The sequence below is a fragment of the Hippoglossus hippoglossus genome, chromosome 5, assembly GCF_009819705.1.
Source record: "Hippoglossus hippoglossus isolate fHipHip1 chromosome 5, fHipHip1.pri, whole genome shotgun sequence".
NCBI lineage: Eukaryota > Metazoa > Chordata > Actinopteri > Pleuronectiformes > Pleuronectidae > Hippoglossus > Hippoglossus hippoglossus.
Window position 1 is genome coordinate 7906112 of NC_047155.1, and position 22360 is coordinate 7928471.

Below are 22360 nucleotides of genomic sequence, written 5' to 3' on the forward strand. Positions count from 1 at the left end.
CTCTCCATAAGCCACAGACCCGACTGTGAGCAGTTTTTATTGGGAATATTTTTTCGGTAGAGAGTAATTCCAAAGACAACTGTTCACAGCAAGGTTTGTGGATTATTCAGGGGAACTCTGGCATTCGGACACGTTGCCATTGAGCTTCTTTTACTTCCTCAATCTCAGTCATGCTGTGCGTCCGAGCATCATTCACACCAAGAGAACTTTATTTCTCTGCTATAGGAAATCCCATATTTTCCAAGGACCCAATACGTCATTTTTAATTTTGGAGAAAAGTGTATGAAGTGATGACCAAGACAAAAATATTTCCATTTGACTGTTCACGTTGGAGGGGGGGGGGGGGGGGGGGGCACGGTGCTTCACAGCAAGAAGGTTCACGGCTTGAACCCAGCCTCTCCTCCAATGACTGCTTGGATTGTCTCCAGTCCCCATGTGACCCTCAAAGGACCGGCAGTACAGATGGATGATGGATGGATGTCCAATTGCCTGTGGTTGTAATAAAGAGGGCATCCGGTACCAAAATAATCTAACTTTGGAAAATGTCGATTTGAATTGTTTGAAGCTGCTTTCAGACCCAATTCTGCGGACGTTCTCCAGAGTTCATGTCTGAAAATGTCCGGTTGCTAAACCCAAAAATTCTTTACTTACTTTTTTTCTTTATTTCAAAATATGGAATAGATTGTTTGTGTAAAGTCTCATCAACAAATCAAAGTGGTTTACAGTGCAGGTCACATTCACCCGTTTAAACACACATACAACGCTTCTGTAAGCAGCACTTTCTCTATCACACATCATTCACACACTGGGGCAATTTAGCATTTACTGGCTTTCCCAAAGGCTACTTCAGCATGCAGACTGGAGGAGCCAGGGATTGAAACACCGACCGTCTGGTTCGTGGACGACCCGCTCTATCCCCTGAGCCACAGTCACCCCTGTGGTGTAGGACGTGGAGGATTGTGGATTTTGTCCCCCATCACTTCCATTGTACAGAGAGGAGGGATAATTAAAGGGAAGCGCCACCAATTTAGCACATCAAAGTCTGGAAAGTGGGGCAGACGAATGAACATGTGAAAAAAACATGAAGTTTGTTACCAACACAGAAGAACAAGAGGCAAGAAGATTAAAAATAAAAAAAGTTAGAGTCAGTCAAGACCTGTTTCTTGTTTTTGGATTAAAATAAATGATGATCTTTAATCACAAGGACCGATAATTACCAATAGATGTTTTCCTTGTATATGGAGAATGATGCATTAAATAATAAAATGTCGCCCCATTTATGTTGTAATTATTTCAATGTGCTCTTTTTCTTATTATATTGGTTTTGCTTATTGGATTAATTATGTATGTGCCCAGATTTGTGGCTGTAATTTGTAACTTTCAGAAATCTCTACCAGCATAATTTAAAACCAACAACATGGCTGGATACAACTAGCGATGCAGTAAGTGAAAAACGTGTTTAGTTTATTGGCTGAAGTGTTAATTCCTATTCACCACTGCACTTTTACACCTTAGCCTAAAAGCTCCCCAGAGCTCTTACTTTAGGAAGTTGAAGCTTCCCTCCTCCACACACACACACACACACACACACACGCACACACACACACACACACACACACACACACACACACACACACACACACACACACACACACACACACACACACACTCTAAAATGTTCTCCATCTCTGCCCTCCCTCCATCTCTCTCCCTCTCTCTCCTCCCTCCTCTCAACTCAAAACTTTAAGAGCCAGACAGGACGCACTTCACACACACACACAAAACACTCCCTCCCTCTTACATGCACACACACACACTGGCTGCACATGCATCAAGTGGAACAGATCCACAGGGCTGCACAGTGGTGAACCAGCAGTGTGTGATAGAGAGAGAGAAAGAGAGAGAGGTGTGGGGGGGGTGGAGAGAGAACGAGAGAGAGAGAGAGAGAGAGAGAGAGAGAAAGAGAGAGAGAGAGCATTTACTCTCCCTCTCACCAACTGCAGGGAAGCACCAGTGTGGAGAAGTTGCATGAAGCAAGAGGTTCCGTCTGAGGACTTTCTTCACAGTTTGACCATGGAAGCCAAGAAGTGGAGGTAGAAGAAGAAGAAGAGGAAGAAGAAGAAGAAGAAGAAGAGGAAAAAGAAAAAGAAGAAGAGGAAAGACAGAAGTCTGGCTGAAGAAGAGAGCAGAGTTTCATCCGAGGGATTACTGGACATTTTATATATGAGCTCCTGTCATGGTGATATCCTGCCTGATCGTCTCTCGCTGACAGGAGCCTCTCTGTTTCTTGGATTTCCCGGGGATCAAAGTTTGTTTTCAGAGCAGTGTGTGAGTGTGTGAGTGTGTGTGAGTGTGTGTGTGAATGAAGTGTGCGGAAGCAGGAAACATGTCAAGCGGACGTTTCAGTCACCTGTTGAGGGGAGTCTGGCTGCTGTGGCAAGGTGAGTGCAACCACTGTCTGCAGGATGGCAGTGTGTCTGTCTACACAGCTTTTTAATATATATTTAGTTTTTAACTCAACTCTTTAATGATATATTTCTGTTCCATGAAGTGATGCAGATTTAGTCTGATTTAAGTTGTATTTATAACCTTATTTTGATCCAAAAAAATGTTGTCGTCTTAAGTTTAAAAAATTTGGAAAGTCCATGTGAAGACTGCATGTGTTCATGTGAGTTTGTCACACGTCCGAAAAATTACTATATTATTAACCACCTCAACAAATTTGAAAAACTTCAAATTTCAAATTTCAAATTTCAATTCAAAGCCTGAGATGATTTATTTGAGGGAAAAAGTTATAGCTAGCTAGCAAACTGTCAACTGTAGTAGGTGTAGTAACTCAAAATGTAACCAGAGAAACACTCATGCTAACGCGATGTAGTATCTGTGACGTTATAACATAATAATGCGTAATCGAGTAAATCCTGAACGCAAAAATAATGAAAAACTGTTTCAAGGTCACACTCCACATTTCAGTTTTACATACTTCACAGTACTTTTCACCTTTTCAGGAATTTTCTAACTCCACCAACTCGACTGATGCGTTAAAGTTGTTTTTTCGGTGTAAGTTAATTTGCAGTGTAAATCTTTCCATTAGAATCTGATCTTTAAAGATTATGGCAGATTTTCCTCTGTCCTCCAAAGTATGAAAACAATGAGATAAATGTTCTCTCATGTGAGGAATCAGCTGAACACTTTCAGGGGGGATTTTAGCTCCAGGAGCACACGGGGCAGGACACGGAGACAAAAAGGAAGAGATTATAACGGACAGACTCATAATTACGAGGAAGTTGTTATGTAATTTGTCACAATTCAAACAATTTGCAAAAGTTCAACATGTGGATCATCACATGTGAAAAATAAAAACACAACCTGTGCTGACGTTAGGCTTATGAATGCCCGGTCTGTGTTCCCCCTCCGCTGCGGCGAGGGTCTTCAAAGCATCAGTGGTCAGTGGCGTCTTGAAAAGGAGCTGTGCCTTTAAACAATGGTTCCCCAGGAGCAGGGAAGCGTGGCCCTGGAACTAATGTTGCCATTATGTTAATGATTAGAATAACAGGAGACCGCCATTACTGACCCCACCTCAGGCTGCTGTGCAGAGCCGACTGTCCAGCCGCCATGGCCTCGATCGCAGATGCTCAGCTTTTTACCCATCAGGGCTGGTTAGGGTGACGGGCGGCAGGAGACAGCAGCCCAAAACCAGCCTCCTCCCCTCCAACCATCACTGATGAAGCTGTTTCACGGGCATATTAACAGACTGGAACGATATCTGTGAAATGTTTTCTAGAGGAGCATGGGACGACTGAGTCCCTGCCCCAAACAGACAGTTTGAAAACCGATTAGAAATTAATTTTAAGGGCCACTGATATCAAAGTGGAATCGTTTGGGCCATAAAATTTGTATTTAGATGAATTTCGACAAGTGTAAAGTTGTTTCTCTGCATGAGAAAAGCTTCCCGTCTGTCTTAAAAATGGGGAAAGCAACTGCAGGGAATGACTATAGTTTGAACTCAAGACGAAAACAAATCGCTCCTCCTGTCACTGCTCCTACAGAAGCTCCACCCCTCACAATTCCGAGGTGAACCACTGATCTCAAAAGGATTTAGCTACCACAGACATTAGTGAGCTAAAGAAAATGAAAGTTACCCACCTGCCATCGCCTTTCATCTCCCGGTGGTCTCTCCACCGTTGAATCGGCTCAATGTTCGGCCTTTCGTTATTGAGTTGTCTTCTTTCAAATAGCTGTCGTCTGCTACTGTAAAAAAGTTATTGTGGGATTAACGTCCCGTGAGATAGCGGTGTTAGCATTTCCAGTGGCTAACAGTAGTTATTACGTTCGCGGTGTACGCTTTCAGAGGACAATTTTACAGGTCCTCTCATCCCTCGATAGTATGAGGAAGAGGTTCTAGATGTAACAGTGGATGTTTCCATGTGTTTTATTAAAATCGCTTCAAGAAGGAGGATTGACGTTCCATTAGTTCATACTGGTTCTGACAGTTCCCATGAAAATGTCTGTTTCTGGTTCAGAGACCTTCATCGCCATCTGCACAAGCACATACACCCTTGTTGCTGATTGGCTGGAACTGTATTTTGCAGTACGGGTTGTCATTCTTTCTATTTTTCCCAAATAGAGACAGGGTGGTGTATTTAAACTAGATTTTTTTTTCAGACAGAACGTACAGCTAGCCATGGACCATGAGGAGATATTAGCAGAATTTGACCAAAAAGTCACTGAATTTAAATCGCTTACCCCACCTTTAAATAACACTGACTTTGACATATTGACTCCATACTGATCACCCTTTGAACTCAAACTTTAAAGCTACAAACAGCTGGTCTTGAACCAGTATTTCCAGTCTTCTAGATAAAAGTCTCCGATGTGCTGTTACAGAAGAGACTTTACAGTAAATGTTTGGATAAGGTCTGGCGGAGAGAAGAATTTCCTCTCGCGGGTCAATAAAGATCTGAACTGAACTGAACTGAACTGAACTGGATGTGAATATTTCTTGATCCAACCCCTTGATCACATTAATTTAAATGAAACCTTGGATGCAGTGTTCCAGTTCCGGCCCATAGCAGTTCACTTTAAACATGACACTCTCCAAGCATGTGAAACACACACCGACTGGATCTCCCCCAAAAAAACGCCTCCAAACCTGATCTTTTTGATTAAGGTATAACCGATGTAATCGCAGCTCCAAAACATCAACGGACCATCAACTTCTCTTGTCCGCTATCAACTTCTCGAACCACGAAGAGACACCGCATTGCATGTCAGGTGCTCATAATCAGGGATCTCCTTTCGTGTCTGATAGCCCGAAAACTAAACATCCATCAGTGCTTGATGAAGAACAGCGGAAATGTTTTGTTTGAGCTCGTAGAGCTGAAAGGATGAAAAGATGAGAACACGGTGGAGTAGGTGGATGCGTTGGTTTGATGTAGCAGCTGTTTTCTCCGTGGTGAGGGTGTGAAAAGCGACGGGACGATCTGCGCGATGCTGCCTCGTGAACAGGAGCCAGAGTTCCATTATAACCACAGTGGACCTGGCAGCGGCGTCCACTGGGCAAACCCCGGTAGATCCCTTCTCTAAATAAACGAGGCCGCCGGATTAACCAGCTTACACTGTGATGAAAAGACAACAGTAGACGTCCATGTGCTGCCCCAGGGACAGAGGGATACTCGTGGTCTGGGAGACACACTGGGGTTAAAGCCCAAAAAGGGAAGGCGGACTGAGGGTTAGAATAACACAACAGACCTCATGTTCTCTAAATCTCTAAATCAACCTGACCTTTGCCTGACTTTGGCGACAAGCGTGGAGCGAAGTGAGGGAAACAGAAGCAGGGCGCTGCAGCAGCGAGGCCGATAACCAACAAACATGGCTTCAGTGTTTCATCTGATGCTTGTTTTATCAATAAATCACTTAGTTTATGAAGAATCAAAAGAGAACAAAATCACAGGTCTGAACTTTATGTTCAATTCAGACTTGTTTTGTTCAACCAAAAGTCAAAAAACACAAAAACGTGTAGTTTACATTGATATTACAAAAAAAAACAGGAATCAAAACCTAAGAAATATTTGACATTGTTTCACAATTTTTGCTTGAAAAATTACTTAAGCAGTAAATTGATCATTAAATACATAATCAACTAATAGATTAATCATTCCGGCTCTTTTAATCTCAGTAATCACATTACAGTTGCAAATTCGAGTAACCTGATTACAGCGATAATTTGGGATTCAACCTGTGCTGTCACAAGGCCACAGTACATTCTGCATCATCAGCAATTGTGTAAGTTTGTTGCCTTAAGTTTGTATGAGATGAGAAGATTTTGAGGCATTTCAGATCCTGTGTTGAATATATGGTGAAGCTGTGATGAGCAGAAAGAAAGATTTACATCCTCATATGCCAGGCCCACAACCGTCTTTTTCATTTTTGCCTCCATCATTTCGTGTGTGTGTGTGTGTGTGTGTGTGTGTGTGTGTGTGTGTCCATGTGTGTTGTTTTTAAAAAATTGTGCTGACAAGCTGTTGATGACAAGCCTCTTCATTCTTCATCATTTAATGCTGTATCCTGTTTGGTTTGTAGATGTGGATCCTACATCCGCAGTGTGATTTTGGTCCCATATTTCCCACACAACCAGGCAGTCATGGTCACCAAAGCTCGAAATAGGCCGTCGGTCAGCGCTTCTCACAGTAACCCCTGTTTGGGACTGACTTCCAGAGACTGTACCACACTTGTAAACTTTGGTGTCGGACATTTGAAAATCTCAGAGTGTGGACGGGCTTTTACTGAAAGTTTGTTTGAGGGTTGATATTAATTTCGGCTGCAGTGAGATATGTGGTGAGGAGGTTTGTTCCTACGTACATTCGGTTGGTAAGACTTAAACAGACAGTATCTTGTCTTCTGTTTCTGTGTGGGAGACACAGGATGTGACGAGTTGACTAAAGGCACTTTTGATGGAGCAACAAGCAAAGTAACTGCTTTTGCTGTCGAGAACTTTTTTTAAATAAAAGATTTACACTTTCATTTAGTCTTTCAAGCAACAACTACAGCATAATAAAACAGGTTTTACAGCAGTATAGTGCAACTGCTTATTAATTAAAAAAGACAGGACCATTCTGACCATTCTGACCATTCTATGCCATGCAGCTGGTCGTGTCTCCTGTGGGATGGTGGACAAAATTATGATATTGATGGAAATCGCTGTATTCATCGATATGTGGGTAGTTACCAGTTGGAAAACCAAACAAAAACCCAAGGTATTTTTAATTTATTAATTATAACGATGGTTCTCAACACTGGGATGAGGACCCTTCTATGGCATCATAAGATATATAGCGAAATAAAGAAAAGGATATTTTACACTTATTATTTTTCAAATCTTTTCATTAGACTTTTTTCTAAACTGCAGAATAGTTCTTCTTCTTTTGGCCTGTGACAGTTATTCAAAAATAAATGTGTGCGAAAGATGAATATAAAAATAAGTATTCTTAAGTATCCCTAGAAGAGTCCGGACTCTCCATCTGATCACACCTATGTGGAGGAGCGCTCAGCAACTCAGAGCAGCTGTGATTTGTGAATAATGTCCAGCAGTCACTTAAATATGTGGAATCTCTGAGCTACAGTAGCATTTGATATTTCTGCTCACACACACACATACACACATACTCGTGCAGCTCACTAATCTTGTCCCTGCAGCACATGAAGACGCCTCGCCCTGCCTCCCCCCCCCCCCCCCATCCTCCTGACAAACTTCATTCACCTCATCCACCACCGACAGAGATAGAGAGAAGGAAGAAAAAAAAAGAAATCTGAGAACCATCCAGAAGAAATGAGCCGTAAACGTCAGAGCTTTTTCATCAGGGGAGGGGGATGTGGGCCAAGAGGGCACGGGCACTTCAGGGACAGTTGGGTGGGTTTTGTCCTGCAGCACTGAGGCAAAGAAAGATGAGAGTGGCTGTACAGTTCACGGGGGGGGGATAGACACAGCAGCCCCACTGAAAGAAATGGGCTAGGAACGAAGGAAACACACGAGGAAGCAGTTAGAATACTGGAACATGGAGGACTTTGCCATCATTTCAGTTCACCAACAACATTTTCTCTGGGAGAGAATCGATTTCCTTTCACCTCCGCTGCCTCCACGTTGGCCGGTTTGGTGATTCTCCTGTTAAAAGCCAAGACAAGTATGAGAACTATGAATCAGACAAAGGCGTCTCTCTCTAATGAATGAGGCACTGGCTTGACTTAAATGTCAAGCACTTGATTTCCCTCTGCAAAGCTAGGCCTGAATCAAAAAGTGCCTGCGTCTGGTTCTTGTTTTTCCAGGATGGCTCAGAATAAAGAAGTGCATTAAACCGGTTTCTGACTTTGGCTCCGTGGATGAGACGCGCGAGAGAGAGGAGACCGGCGGCTGCCAAACCCTAATCACAAATGCAAACAAACAAACAGAGGGCAGCCTGGAGGTCCTGTATAAATGGTATCCCTTCTGCGGCCCTACTGTACATCAGTGTGTGTCTCTGTGAGCGTGCGAGCATGCATTTGTTCTGCGTGTGGAAAACAGAACGGAGACATGGAAGCTCACGGCCAGGTAGATGACTTTGGCTGGTCATCAGTGGGATGAGGCGAGGGCGGCCGGCTGCTGCAGAGTCACTGGTGATGACGGACTGACCATCCAGACCACACGCAGGCCACAGGCTGCTGCACTGACCTCTTGTGGGGGAACTGTGGCGCTGCGGGGTGAATGGTGTGTTGTCTGTAGCTCATGTACATGTGTTGTTCAGCTGCTTGTGAGTGTGTAGTCAGGTTTTCTGCACATGAGCAGAATGACAGATCAGTTCGCCTGCTCTTTAACTAAAACTTCCACCATAACTCATGAGTCTGTATATTGATCAACAGCCCCTGGTCTTCATGAGGAGAAGGACATTTAGGCCAAAACCAAAAATAGTTTTCATGATCTGTAAGAATCAGCTTTTTTGGCCAATTAAGTGGAATATGACTCCAGTTTAGCATTGCTCTCATTGTACCTACAACGTAAATGAACATACAGTGAACATTAACCTCAGAAAAGGGCAAAAATAGACAATATATAAAAAGAACGATGGGTGAAGAGCAGTGCAAAAACAATACAGAATATATACAAACTATTTCTGTATTCGACTGTTTCTCAACTGCCAAGATTTTCCAATAAATCAATAAACCATTGTTTAGTGAACAAAACATCCAAAAAAGGGAACAATTACTATCACAGTCTCTTAGTCTTAGCCCAAAGCAATGTCAGTAAATGTAAATGTTTTGTTTGACCAACTGCCCCAAACCCAAAGATGAGAAAAAAACTGGAGGCCGGACATTTCCGAAGCTGTGACGATTTTTAAGTTTAGTTTAAAGAAAAACACTTCAAAACAATTATTATACTATCATATTAAATTGGTGATTCATTTTCAGAAGATTGAGGAATCAAATAATTGCTCAAAGTTACAAGGCGGGAGACTTTCTGCTGAAATGTCACGTGCTGATTGGCTGTCACGTGACTGAACTGACCAATGACAACTGCAGGTGTTGACAGGTGCTCTGCTCACCTGTCCGTACAGAACACGGGACGTCATATGTTTTTATTATGGCCTGTTATTACTAACATGATGACGTAATTTAAAGTGAGCAGAGTTAATCATTATATGAGTTAAATTTACCTTTTGATTTATAATCAATAAATAATTGAAGGAGAAATGATTTGTCGATTGATTATGAAGTTGTGTGAACACTGTAGTTAGCCTACTGCTCTCTAATGAGCTTTCTCACTCAACACCTTAGAATTACAGCAAAAAGCACTTTATCATAATGTTTTCTCAGTAAACCTTAATTCTACATACATATATAATACCTCATAAAGTCAAAGGCCACCGTTCTCATCAGGGTGGAACCGGACATCCTCTAATTTTCATTGGTAAAATGCTTTGTTTTTGAAACAGGTTATTATTCTGTCACTGGGAGGTGTGGACTGCATCAGTGGGAAGTTTGAGGGTCCAGAGCGAAAAATAATAAATCAGTGGGGACGTTTTAGGGTAAAACTAATGATATTTGACTTCCTATGTAGGAAGTGAATCAACCGAAATAGTCCCCCAACTCCACCAAATTGAGACGGGGGTTGGTTATTATCATATGTATTACAACATCGCCTCACTTGTGGTTGGGCCAGGGCCTTTCGTAGAAGAATATTTAAAACCCCACGATGAGCAATTTTGTTTTACTAAGCTCTGCTTTTTATGAGAACTCTTTTCGTAAATGCAACCATATGCCCAACTGGAAGGAGATCCAAGGGAGCGAGCGGGGCTGAATGACAAGTGACCTTAAGAATCACTCTATAGAAATACTTTGGCAAAAAACAGAAACTCAAATTTAGCAGCCCGGGTGACTCCACATCACATGCTGTGACTCCAGCCTCTCTGCTCATGCACTGTGACCACTACAGGCAACATGTTGCACGCATGCAGCAACAAAGATGGGGTAACACAAAACAGGCCGATCGAGTGACTTGCAAGGCGCCGTGGAAATGAATTAATCCTGATTAGTATTTCTGCTCCGAGGTCTCCTGTGGGAACGCAGCTGGGTCCAACTGACCGGGTTCCCTCGCCAGCTGCAGTGACACGGAGCATAAACAAACACGTCACATGCACGGGGGAGAAAATTGCAAACATGCACTTCAGTGTCCCCGACAGGAAAGAGAAGCATTAATCATCCCATCAAACAGACAGACGGAGGAGAAACCTGCTTTCATCTTAGATTTGGTCTTTAGGTCTGTAACTGTGTTGTGTGTGTGTGTGTGTGTGTGTGTGTGTGTGTGTGTGTGTGTGTGTGTGTGTGTGTGTGTGTGTGTGTGTGTGTGTGTGTGTGTGTGTGTGTGTGCGTACTTGTGCATCTTTGTTATGACCTTTTTAAGCATAGGTCTTACAGACTGAGGTTGGGAGTTATAGGCTGAGTGGGAAGAGAATGCATTATGTCAATGAGTGACCTCACTAATATAGAAGTGCAAGGTTTTGTGTGTGTGCGTGTGTGTGTGTGTGTGTGTGTGTGTGTGTGTGTGTGTGTGTGTGTGTGTGTGTGTGTGTGTGTGTGTGTGTGTGTGTGTCAGGTGGAAGGATGCTTGGAAATGACTGCACTCTCTACACACACGTCTGTGGTTGTGGTCAGCGTGTGGGAAGCATTCCAAGACTGAGAGGGAATAAAACACATCCTGCCTCTGTCTCTAACAGGGTTAATAAACGCCTCTCCATCTTGGAGCCCTTTACAGGAAAAAATGGCACCGTCGCACACTTTCCATTCGGAGCCCTTTTTCCTCCGGCTCCGTCTGCTCAGTCAAACGGGGAAGAGAGCGATCTGCTGAGCTGACCCCTCCACAGCTAAGTCCCAGCTCAACTGGAGGCTCGACAGGTGATCCGCTCCCCATGTGCATCTTAAGTGAAGGGAGAGGAAAGCGGAGTGAGATTACCTCCATAAAGCTGTCTCTCTGTCCCGGGGAAGTTTAGAAAGTGAGAGGAGGAATGTGAGAGCTGTGGGGACACGAGGGAGCGAAAGGGGGAAAAGGAAAACAACAATTATTTTCATTACTGAATAATCTGCCGAATTTGTCCTTAAAAATCGATTGTTACCTCTGTCAGGGAGGTTATGGTTTCGCCCTTGTCCGTTGTCCAAGTCAAAACTTGGTGGAAGGATGGGACATGGGCCACGAGAAGAAACCATTACATTTTGGTGGAGATCGAGACAAAGGGGCAGATGCAGGCCTTTTTTTCATCAGTGCCAGATGAGGCCTTTCTGGGGACATTTTCATCGATTTCCCAGAAAATTACTGATGGATCATGATTGAAAGAAATCTTGGTATGGATCCAAATAAAAATCCTGATCTAGCAGATCTAAATGTGGCTGCATCAGGGGACTGTTGGGCCTTGTTATAAGTGTTCACCCTCCTGAGAGCCGTTCTAGTTTTGTTTAGAAAATGTGAAAAATAACCAGTCTTTACAATGTCTCAGTGTCCAAAGTGACAAACCAGTGATCGATTTTTGCTTAAATATTTAAATAATTGATCGATTATCAAATAGTGGCAGATATATTTTCTTATCTTTCTTTCAAAAACTTGACATTTTAGGGAAACCTACTGTAAAGAGTTGAATGAGAAGAATGATAATACTCATATTTGTCTGTAAAATATACAGACAAGTCTGGGTCATAAGATGGTTTGGTTAGCTTAGCTTAGCATAAAGTTAGCCTGCATGGCTTTGTTCAAAAAAAGTTCACTAAGCTCACTGTGAAGTTTAGTATATGCAAAATATGAAGTGTGCAGCGATAATTCACCGTGAAGAGGAGAGAAGAAAAAACACAGGTGGAAAAAGTCAGAGAGAAAACAGGAGATGTCTGTGAGAACTCGTCCCTTTTGCTTTCTGACGTTTGTTTTGGGAGAATGAAACTGAAGCCGTAACTTTCACACACACACAAACACAGAAAAGCACACATGCGTTGCTCACACAGACCCCGGCGTGTTACCTCACGTCTAAATGCAATCGGACAATCCTCCAGATCAGAGCGCTCGGGCCTTCGCTGATGTCGACAACGCACACACCTCTCCGTTAAGCAACAAGTTGCACGGAGCAGAAAGTGCAGTTACGCGGACACTCTCCAGATGTGTGCGTCAGATCAATAAGTGTTATGGAGTGAATCGTGCTTTCATTCGGATTAACTTTACTGTCATTGTTGGGGAAAACTCAAGGTGAGAACATTCATCACCTTAAGTGTTTCTTGAGTCATAATATCGACAGATGTGTTTGGCTTGGCTGGATGCTGCTGTCAGTGACGCACCGTTTGATTCCTCTCGATGATAGAAATGCATATTTCCTGTACAAAGACTATACACTCATGCACAATCACCTACACACACACACACACACACACCTCCTGCCCCCAAGCAAACACAATAACAAGGGCTGTGTTTTGCAGCTGCAGGCCGATTGAAGTGACAAGCCAAAACTGTCTGCACTGAGGCCAGCATCCTGATTCACAGCCATGTATGGTTCCTATAGCACAGACTCATTACATGGAAAATGTACCAAAATTACAGCCTGCCCTCGACCAGAATTATGTTTAGAAGTAACAGAAAGAAGATGTGAACGTTCCCCCCCCTCGGGCTCCCGCTCGCTCCCCTCCTCCTCCTCTGATGAAGGAGGCTGATAACCATTTCTGATGGGAATAGTTTCGGTTTCCCCCGTTTCCCCACATCCACCCCGAATCAGCCTGGAAATCTAAATGAAGCCTCAGTGATTATTTACTCGGCTGTTTTCTGACTTCTCCTTCCTCTGTAGTTGTGTTTGTGGCCGGGACCGGGAGTAAACTATGGGAGGTGCCTTCGGCCTCCTTCACCTCCTCCTCCTCCTCCAACCTCAGTGAAGGCCTGCAGTGGCTGCCCCACTGTCAGTACCGCCACCCACAGGAGAGAGTGAGAATCACAGCGGACGTCCCCCCAAGACTGGACGGCACATGGGTGTCAACAAGGTAAAGTCGTGGCAGTGATTGACTTAAACATTATAAGAGAAAGTCAACAATTTTATATCTTTTCTATCAGATACAGAACCATTAAAGTCAGAAGCGGATTAGATTAGTGAAGAATGCTTCTGTATAAACTACAAGGGGTCGCCTGTGGTATAAAAACCGTGTGAATCGGATGCTGTGACCTTCACACTTTCCAGATGTCAAACCAAATGGGAGATTTTGGACGAATGTGTGAGACGTGACATATGTGGAAAATATTTTTGGAAAGGTAACTTTCATTCCTACAGTTCCAGAGATCCAGAGAGTCAAGGCCAATGGAGCCCTGAGGCTCAACATTTGTTTTACCTTATATTTTCAAATTCAGAGTCTCTTATAACTTTTAAACCTTAAGTATTGTTTTGCATAAAAGTAATTATTTGAGGGAGATTCGACCAGAGCCTTTGACTTGGACTTGAGTCAGATTAACTGTCACAGACACGAGGACATGATCCTTGACTTCCTTTAGGACTAGACTTGACTTGAGACCTGGAGCCGTGTGTTTTGACGTACTTCTGAGCTGCTATTGAAAGGAGTCAGTTTCAGTTACAAACACTATTTTATAGATTTTGATCAAATCTGACCAGCTGCCACAGGTAGTTTACGTCAGCATGTCAAAAATATGTCTCTGTGGCCAAGTAAAGCCCGGTCTCTGGCTGACATGTGCTGGGTGACGCTGGTTTGATATAAAGGTGCTTTGATAAATGTTTTGCTGGCACAGGCAATATGTGTATTTATTGTATTATTATCTACTTTTAACCATCCTGTCGCTCTGTGTCCAGATGTGAGGTTCGGCCCGGTCCAGAGTTCCTCACCCGCTCCTACACCTTTCACCCCAGCCGTCACTTCCAAGCCCTGCAGCACTACTACGCCGACAGCAGCTGCGAGGACCCGGCCTACTCCCTGATGATCTGGGGGAAGCTTCGTCTGCGCCAGGCCTCCTGGATCACCCGCGGAGGCACCGAAGCTGAACACCACCCGAGCAAGGTGGGCATCGTGGTCCACAGCCTGGCAGCCATTCAGAGGCTGTCCTCCAGGCTGCCTTCGTCCTGCGTGGGCCAGACCCTGAGTCGAGTGGTGCCGGGGAAGCTGTACGAACTGTACAACACCCGGGCAGGGAGGGGGTGTCTGGCAGCGCTGGGTTTCTCCATGATGGAGATGGGTCTGATTCGGGTGGAGACGCAGCATCACAGCCATGGAGGGAAGATCCAGGAGCTGTTCTTAGGAGACATCCACACTGACTGGACCCAGAGAACTCAGTATAGACCCACAGGGTACCAGCAGCCACTGCAGAACGCCATGGTGAGACATTCCAACGTCTTTTTGTTTTCAGTGTATTTACTAATGCAAGATGTTCCTGAGAGACTGAATACAAGGGCAACAAGGGACATAAAGCCTATGTGTTAACCGTATAAAAGGATTTCAGAGACAGAACAAATCCTCTTGGCCCTTTACAGCTCATATAAATTGTTGCTGAAGAATTTTCTGTCAATATTAATTGATAAATTGTTTTATCATTTTAGTTTAAATTGATAAATAATAATATTTTGGGGTGTTTTAGAAACGTTCCCTTGAGGTTTAATGTATCATATTATCCTGATGCATTTTAAATGTGATGAGGGAATGATGAAGAAATGTATCAAAAATATTCATCATAGTGATACTAATATTGATATAAAATATACAATGATAATGAAAACACTCATCTCTCCCTTTTAACAGCATCACATCCACCCCTGCCCCGTGTGTGCTCTGGTGTACCGCTCCTCAGAGCAGCGCCCCCCGGTGTTGCCTCGCAGCCCTGCAGCCCCTCTCGCTCTGGCCGGCCGTTGGGTCAGCCAGCACTGTGAGACCCGTCCCACCGTCCTCTTCCTCACTCGTGACTTCACCTTTGACCCCGACCAGCACGCATGGGAGGGCACCTACCATCACTACTCCGACCCCGCCTGCTCACAGCCCACGTTCACCCTGAGAGCTTCTGGCCACTACGCTCAGGGAAACCCCTCGGTCAAGGTCTCAGGAGCCACAGAGTTGGTCTTCAAGGTCACCCAGGTGAGAGTCACGGCCATGGAGGAGCCCACAGCCAAGCTGCTGAACAGCACCAGGCCAGGAAAGTGTGGTCGGGCCGGACACTGGGAGGTCGGAGTGGAGCAGGACTTGACCCCCACTGACGGGTGCACGGTACTGGGCATCAAGCTGCCGCACAAGGAGTACGAGCTCTTCAAGTCCGAGCTGGACCACAGGAAACACCCCCTGCTGTTCATCGGAGAGAGGCCCACCGATGGGTCCAGTCCCGACCGACCGCAGCGGAGACCCACTTCCTTTCAAGCTCCCATGGTGCCTTGCAGCGGAGGGGACACACAGCGCTCTCATCGCTATGGATCAGGATTTAACAACAAGCAAGTCCAGTTACCAGCCAACGGGACGGAGAGACGGGCACAGCTGATGTTGCTGCTGTTTGCATCTTTGCTGTGCAGCTTGTTCTAGAGACTAATTCAACCTGTTTCGCAGCTAAAGTCATTAACGGACATTTTCTGGAAGCTCTCTCACCCTCCTCCTCCTCATGATGAAGACCACATGTGTGATGGTCCAGAAAAATGACGAGACATTCAAGAGAGCTCAGTCATTTTTTAAATATCTGGCTTCCAGATGCTGCCTGTAGGTTCACTTTAATGACTCTTAACTTCAGCTGCATTTCTACCTAAAAACGAATTTGTATATAAACCTTCAACATATATACAGGTGGCATAATTTCAATATGTAAAAATACATTTATATACTTTTAAACCATGTTCCTTGAGTATAATGATCAAAAAGCTGTTCTCACTTCACAGATCAATTCTTGTATTTTGCATAAATCCTGTTTTCCTGTAATAACATTATAACAACGATGAAACAGGGAATCAGTTATTTCCACATGGGATGAAAGCCATGGACATTCCAGTGGACTTTTCCCCATGATGCAGTTTGACTAATGCACTTTGTACATATCTTTTTTTTTTATATATATATATAAACATACTGGAAAGAAAAGAAGACGTAGAAAATGTCTGCACTCTAACACATATCCTCTTCATCGGTCTGATCCCACTGTGGAGTGAAATGTGGCCTCATCTCTTCCCCAGAGAGCGCGTTAGTCTGCTCTTCTATCAACTGTCAAGATAAATCAGAAGAATATTTATTTTAACCATCTATAATGTACTTTTTGATAAAAAAGATGTGGGTCTAATATTTTTTGTTAGTTTCACCATTTAAGAAAGTGATTCTTTTCTATGTGTATTAAAAAATTACTTTTCATAATAACTTGTGTTGAACTAGTCTTTGAAACTGAGTCTCGCCTGAGGGCAGCTAGTGAGGCTTGTTCAGCCTTGATAGCTGTTCGTCAGCAGGACTCGACCTTCATGTTAACATCAGCATGCTAACATTGCAGATTCATAGACTGGGAGGAAACAGAGACTGTATAAAAAGATGGACGACATGACACCTTCCCAAAAGTGAAGCTGAATAATGCATCATGGGTAATAAACTTCACACCCATGTTAACTTAAACTTAAAAGTCTAATACATTTTTCTCGTAGATGTGCCTTTAATTGATTATTTGATACTATAATAATGATACAATCTTAACTTTATTTGTATAGCACTTATCTAAACAAGGTTACAAAGTGCTTCACAAAACTCCATGGCAAAAAATGAATGATATAAAATAAAAAGTATAAAACTCAGTTCAATTTTAGGTGCTTAATTATAACATAATAAGGTCAAGACCTTAAAATTTACAAAGAAACCCAGCAGTTCCCACTATAACATGGGATGAAACATCATTCAGTGACGCCAAAAAGCACAAGATGGTGGCACCCTCAGGGCACGGCCACAGTATCGCAGGTCAAAGGTCACCAAAGTTAAACTCCACGCAAAGCCAATGCGGTGATTTGCCTCGTCACAGGAAGCAAATGTTTTTTCCGTCTCCCCCACTCGAACAGATTGGAAGTGAATGGGAGGTGGAGGTTTGCCACTGCTACATTTGCTTATTCTGGATGTTTTAGCTTCATCTTTGTACAACGGGATGAAATGGAGACAGGTTGTCCATCTTTAATCACAGTCTATGGGAGAGTAAAACTTACAATTATTCTGACTAAATGTCTTTTTATACTAAAATCTCAGCGATGAAAAAGGCCTATTCATCCTGAGGGGGACATGTGAGTCTGTAGCAAATTTCATGGTGATCCATCTAATAGTTGTTAAAATATGCCAAACCACAAATATTAACCTTATGGTCGCGCTAAAAGAAAAGTCAGAGGCTCCCACTTGTCAGTGGGATTCATCATCAGGGTAACCATGAACGTGTGTATAACATTTCATGGTCACTGTTGAGATATCTCCGTCTGGACAAAGTGGTGGAGGGAACATCCGAGACGAGCAGACATGAGAGTTTATTTGTGGTGTGTCCCAAAGCTGCCGTTTTACTTTTTCTAAAAGCAAACAGAAGACTGGGGCTTTTGGCCCAGCAGGATTTTGTCGTGTCTCTGGTGTTCGTATGATTCAAAGCCCAGATAGAAGGTGAGTGCGTTGCCATTTCATCTGCCAAATAACTGTCACAAGGCTCACACAATACACAAGAGATTCCAACTGCTGGAAACACACAGAAGGATATCAGATTGGATGCACACGGCATCATGAGAGTGCACAGCCGCCGGCCAACAAAATAGATTTCGCAGTCGCTCTGACAGTTAATGAGCCGAGAAGAGCAGCAGTTAGGAGGCAACAGAGGAATATTTAAATATATATATATATATATATATAAATCCAGATTTTCTGTGTTATGACTGAAGCAAGCGAAGCGTCATGCTCCACAGAGATATCTTACATTTGTAAAATCCTTACACCTGCTTCTACAAAATGACTGCAGGCCTTTCAGTTCAACTCAGTTTTCATCTTTCACGCTTGAAGAAGAATTGTGTTAAAATGATTATACTCTGACAAGTTCTTTGGGCAAAGCAGAAAAACTCTAATAAGAGTCATTAATAGAGGTTAATTTAAGTTAAAAACTTAGAGAAACCCAACTGGTGTTTTTTATGGTGTTTTAGTTGGCTGGGCAGCGCTGGGGGAATAACTCAGGGGAGAGACTGTTTCATTGTGACATCACAAAACTACACAAGTACAAATTATCTTTTTAATTTACTGTGTAACAATGCGTATACAATGTGTATGTTATGTTATTTAATGCTACATAACATTACCTCACATTGTGTTATGTTATTTTATGTTATGTTTAGTTACGCTACGTAATGTTACGTTACATTACGTTAGGTTGAATTATTTAATGTAATGTTTAGCTATGTTATGTCAGTTACGTTATATTATGTTATGCAATATTCCCCTCTGAAATCAAGTGAGGGAAAAGTATAAAATCTAATAAATGGCTGGTTTCAAGGCACAGTTTCTGACTATGGGCTGTTTGCATTTCTCCACAGATGGTGAGTGCTTTCATACTTTCAAAGTATTTATACAGCATCTAGACCTGCTTTGTAATAAAAATTAAAAATAACATGAAAATGTCACTTTCTACAATAAACCTTCTCATAACTGTTACACTTCATTCATAAAAAGACTCTGTAGATAGTCCTGCAGTGAGCTAAACTGGAAAAACAAGTTGTAATAAACATGATTAAATCCAATATTCATGCTCCTTTTAGCTCTGTTGATTAGATTATCTCAACCAACTTCACATATCTCCACTGTGTTCATCAGCTGAGGGCTAATTTAGCTGCTAACAAGCTAATTCACTGAGGCAAGACTTGAAGGCTCTGGATATAAGAGGCTTTTTTTCAAGATGAAAAATAATGAAGGCAACAAGAGGCCATGTTTATGCCACTGCCTCATCTATAAATTCATGTGGGTCCTCCAGTCAGCCTGCTGTCCAACATGGAGATGGTGACACTGCTTTGCCTTCGTAGACTCCAGCTGATTCATCTTCAATCCATAATTCATTGATTCCTGAAGCACAACATGCAAGTAACATCTTAGATTCATTTTACTCTGAAATAACTTGAAAATGTTGCAATCATCGGGGTGAAAATCCAAAGACTTCTTCATCCTTGTAGCTTTATCTCTGAAAACAGATGCATGCATGCCGCAGCCCAAAATGGAGCTTGGAGAGCAGTGAGTGCTCTTTGCCATGAGAGCAAAACAAAAGCTAAAAGACAATAAAGAGCTCGGTTGAGTTGGAGGAAGCCGCAGAGTGGATTGATAAATGGGGCTGTCACGTCAATCACTGACAAGTAGTTATTAATACTAAATTATTGATTAGAGCTGCATCAGGATTACATTACCCTACTCTGCCTTGGTGGGTTTTATCTGTCATACATCTTTAAAATGAGGCAGAATGAATGAGAACGGAGGGAGGCGGTTTTCCGAGAAATGTGAAAACAATATAAATACGCTATGAAGGAAGGTAAAATGATGTTAGTTGGCCCTTTGGTGCTGCACTGGAGGGGACAAAGAGAGAAAGAAAAAAGAAAGCAGGAGGTAGTCTGTTCCAGAGGCTACATACTGTTCCTATTAACTCCTGCGAGAATGGTGATGGCAGCTGCTCGCCCCATGAGGTCATCCTCCAGGCTTGGATGGAGTATATAGGTCTGTAACCCCCACAAGCCAACACACAAAAAAAAAAAAGGAACAGACACTGATTGAAAGAAAAACTGAGGGTGGATGAACGGCATTTATCTACACAATGATGTGTGCAATATGTCGCTGGGCCGACTCCGAACCTGGATGAATCCTTGTTGAAACCAGTGAATCCAGCGGTAACCGCATAGATCCGCCGAGCTGGAGACGGCTGGATGGTGTTGATAACTGAGAGCAGGGTTGGGGGGGGGGCAGCGCAGTTTTTCATCGTCTGTTCGTGGTTTCGGTTGTGGGCCATAAAGTAGACTGTCAGGGCGGAGAGGAGCGCAGGGCCAACCTGTTAGTGATCAGTCCCAGTGGATGATTATTAAACACATCCACAGAACAAGAGCAGATAAAACACAGACCCGATGCAGTAAGTCGAGTAAAAAGCATGATTTCATTCTGGATGCATTTGTGTGTGTGTGTGTGTTTGCACAAAGTTAATTTGAGTCATTATCTGAACTAATGGTATTAAAATGAGGTTAATTTGTATTATTTCATTATTATAGTTCATTCCAGTGGTTTTCCAGCCTCGGAAATGGGCGGCGGCCAAAGGGTCACAAGAAGAACTGTGTGGTCACAAGCCAAAACTGTGCAAAAATAAAAGTACTGCCTTCCAGATGTTATTAAAGTGCAAATAACATCAGCTTAAGTGACGTGAATATGAAAGTATTCATTTGAAAGCAGTATTTTAATGTTGTTGCCACGTGGAGCTAATTCTGACTATTTTATAAACTGTTGGGTGATTTTATTTACTGTGTATCAATGCATATACAATGAGTACTTTAAGGCTACGTTACATTACGTCACGTTACATTACGTCACGTTACATTAAGTTATGTTACGCTAAGTTATTTTACGTTAAGTTACGTTACGTCAGGTTGCATTGTTTCTATGTTTTACGTCAGTTACGTTATATTATGTTATGCAACATTCCCCCTCTGAAATCAAGTGGAGTAAAAGTACAAAATCAAAAGAATTCAAAGTAGTCAAGTAAAGTATTTAGTACTTAGTAATTAGTTTTTAATTACTTTCCACTAAGCATAAAAATGGAAATAGTAGGAAACAGCTCATATGGCTCTGTAATGTGGTTTAATTGGTTTAATTGTTTATAATTGTGTTAATTATTTCATTTGGTCTTGTTCTTTTTTTCTCATGTCTGTCTTATCATCATATTGTCGATCATATGTAAAGCTTGGCACTAACCTGCATGAAAGGTGCTTTATAAGTAAAGCTTTGATTGATTGATGAGGCAACACCACCTCTGAAGCTCAGTGAGTTACACGTTATACATCCTCATTGAAAAAGAACCATCTGTTAGTTGTAGTCGAATATATAATATTTAACAGACCAACATGAGTAGTTTTGATCTTGTGTTGGAAAGACGGAGAATGAGAACATTTCCTAAAACACCTCCGTTGAGAAAAAAATAAAAATTGTTTCATTGTGTGAAACTTTGAATTACTTAATATGTTGGTATCAAACCAAGTAACACAAGAATTAAGGTGACACGTGGTCATACACAAGTAAACTGGCCAAAATTCCTTCACTGAACAAGCAGTTGAAATCCTCCAGACCAGAAATCACGTCCAAAATTATGTCAATCCAGCAACAAATGTGATGAGGAAACTCTTAAGGGCCACAGGAGAAAAAGCATGAAAGCTGTCCTGTGTGCAGTTCACGTCGTTCACATGGATCTCTGCAACACATGTGAGGTTTTAGCTGACATTTATGAAAATAAATCTCTTGAGTTTGTTGTTTGACTTTCTGTAGACTTCTCCGAGGGGCTGGACTGCGAAGGACCCAAACCCTTGTAATACGACTTTTGGAAGAATGTTCCTATAGACTGTTAAAAGAAAACAAAACAAAACAAGCCCTAAGGAGTTTCCTTTCAGCTAAACCAATTTTCCAAACCACATACAGTTTGGTGGTTTAGTCTGATAAATGTTCTGGTAAGAAAGAGTCAGCGCTGCTTTTGGATGGAGACTCAATAGAAAACACAGCAGAGGGATTTTTTTTTTTTCTCCCTCCCATCTCCTGCCTGCCCATAAAAATCTTGCATATGCAGTGAACGCACACACACGCACACATCGCTGAGATGACATCAGTGCAGTAGTACGGGCAACGT

General features: G+C 42.6%; 1 protein-coding gene and 1 long non-coding RNA gene across 2 annotated transcripts; one reads left to right on the forward strand and one right to left on the reverse strand.

Moving 5' to 3' along the window:
- Positions 1-1638: 1638 nt before the first annotated feature.
- On the reverse strand, positions 1639-13331 carry LOC117761770. The gene is made up of 3 exons (XR_004613884.1): positions 12495-13331; positions 5745-5751; positions 1639-1670 (listed from the first exon to the last, which is right to left on the reverse strand). It is a non-coding gene; the product is annotated as an uncharacterized LOC117761770 (long non-coding RNA).
- Positions 1854-16866, forward strand: apcdd1l (adenomatosis polyposis coli down-regulated 1-like). Its single transcript, XM_034585982.1, has 5 exons — positions 1854-2441; positions 13341-13530; positions 14346-14865; positions 15286-16103; positions 16164-16866. Exons 1-4 carry the CDS (start codon positions 2363-2365, stop codon positions 16048-16050), a joined length of 1554 nt encoding a protein of 517 aa, XP_034441873.1. The 5' UTR covers positions 1854-2362; the 3' UTR covers positions 16051-16103; positions 16164-16866.
- Positions 16867-22360: the final 5494 nt, after the last annotated feature.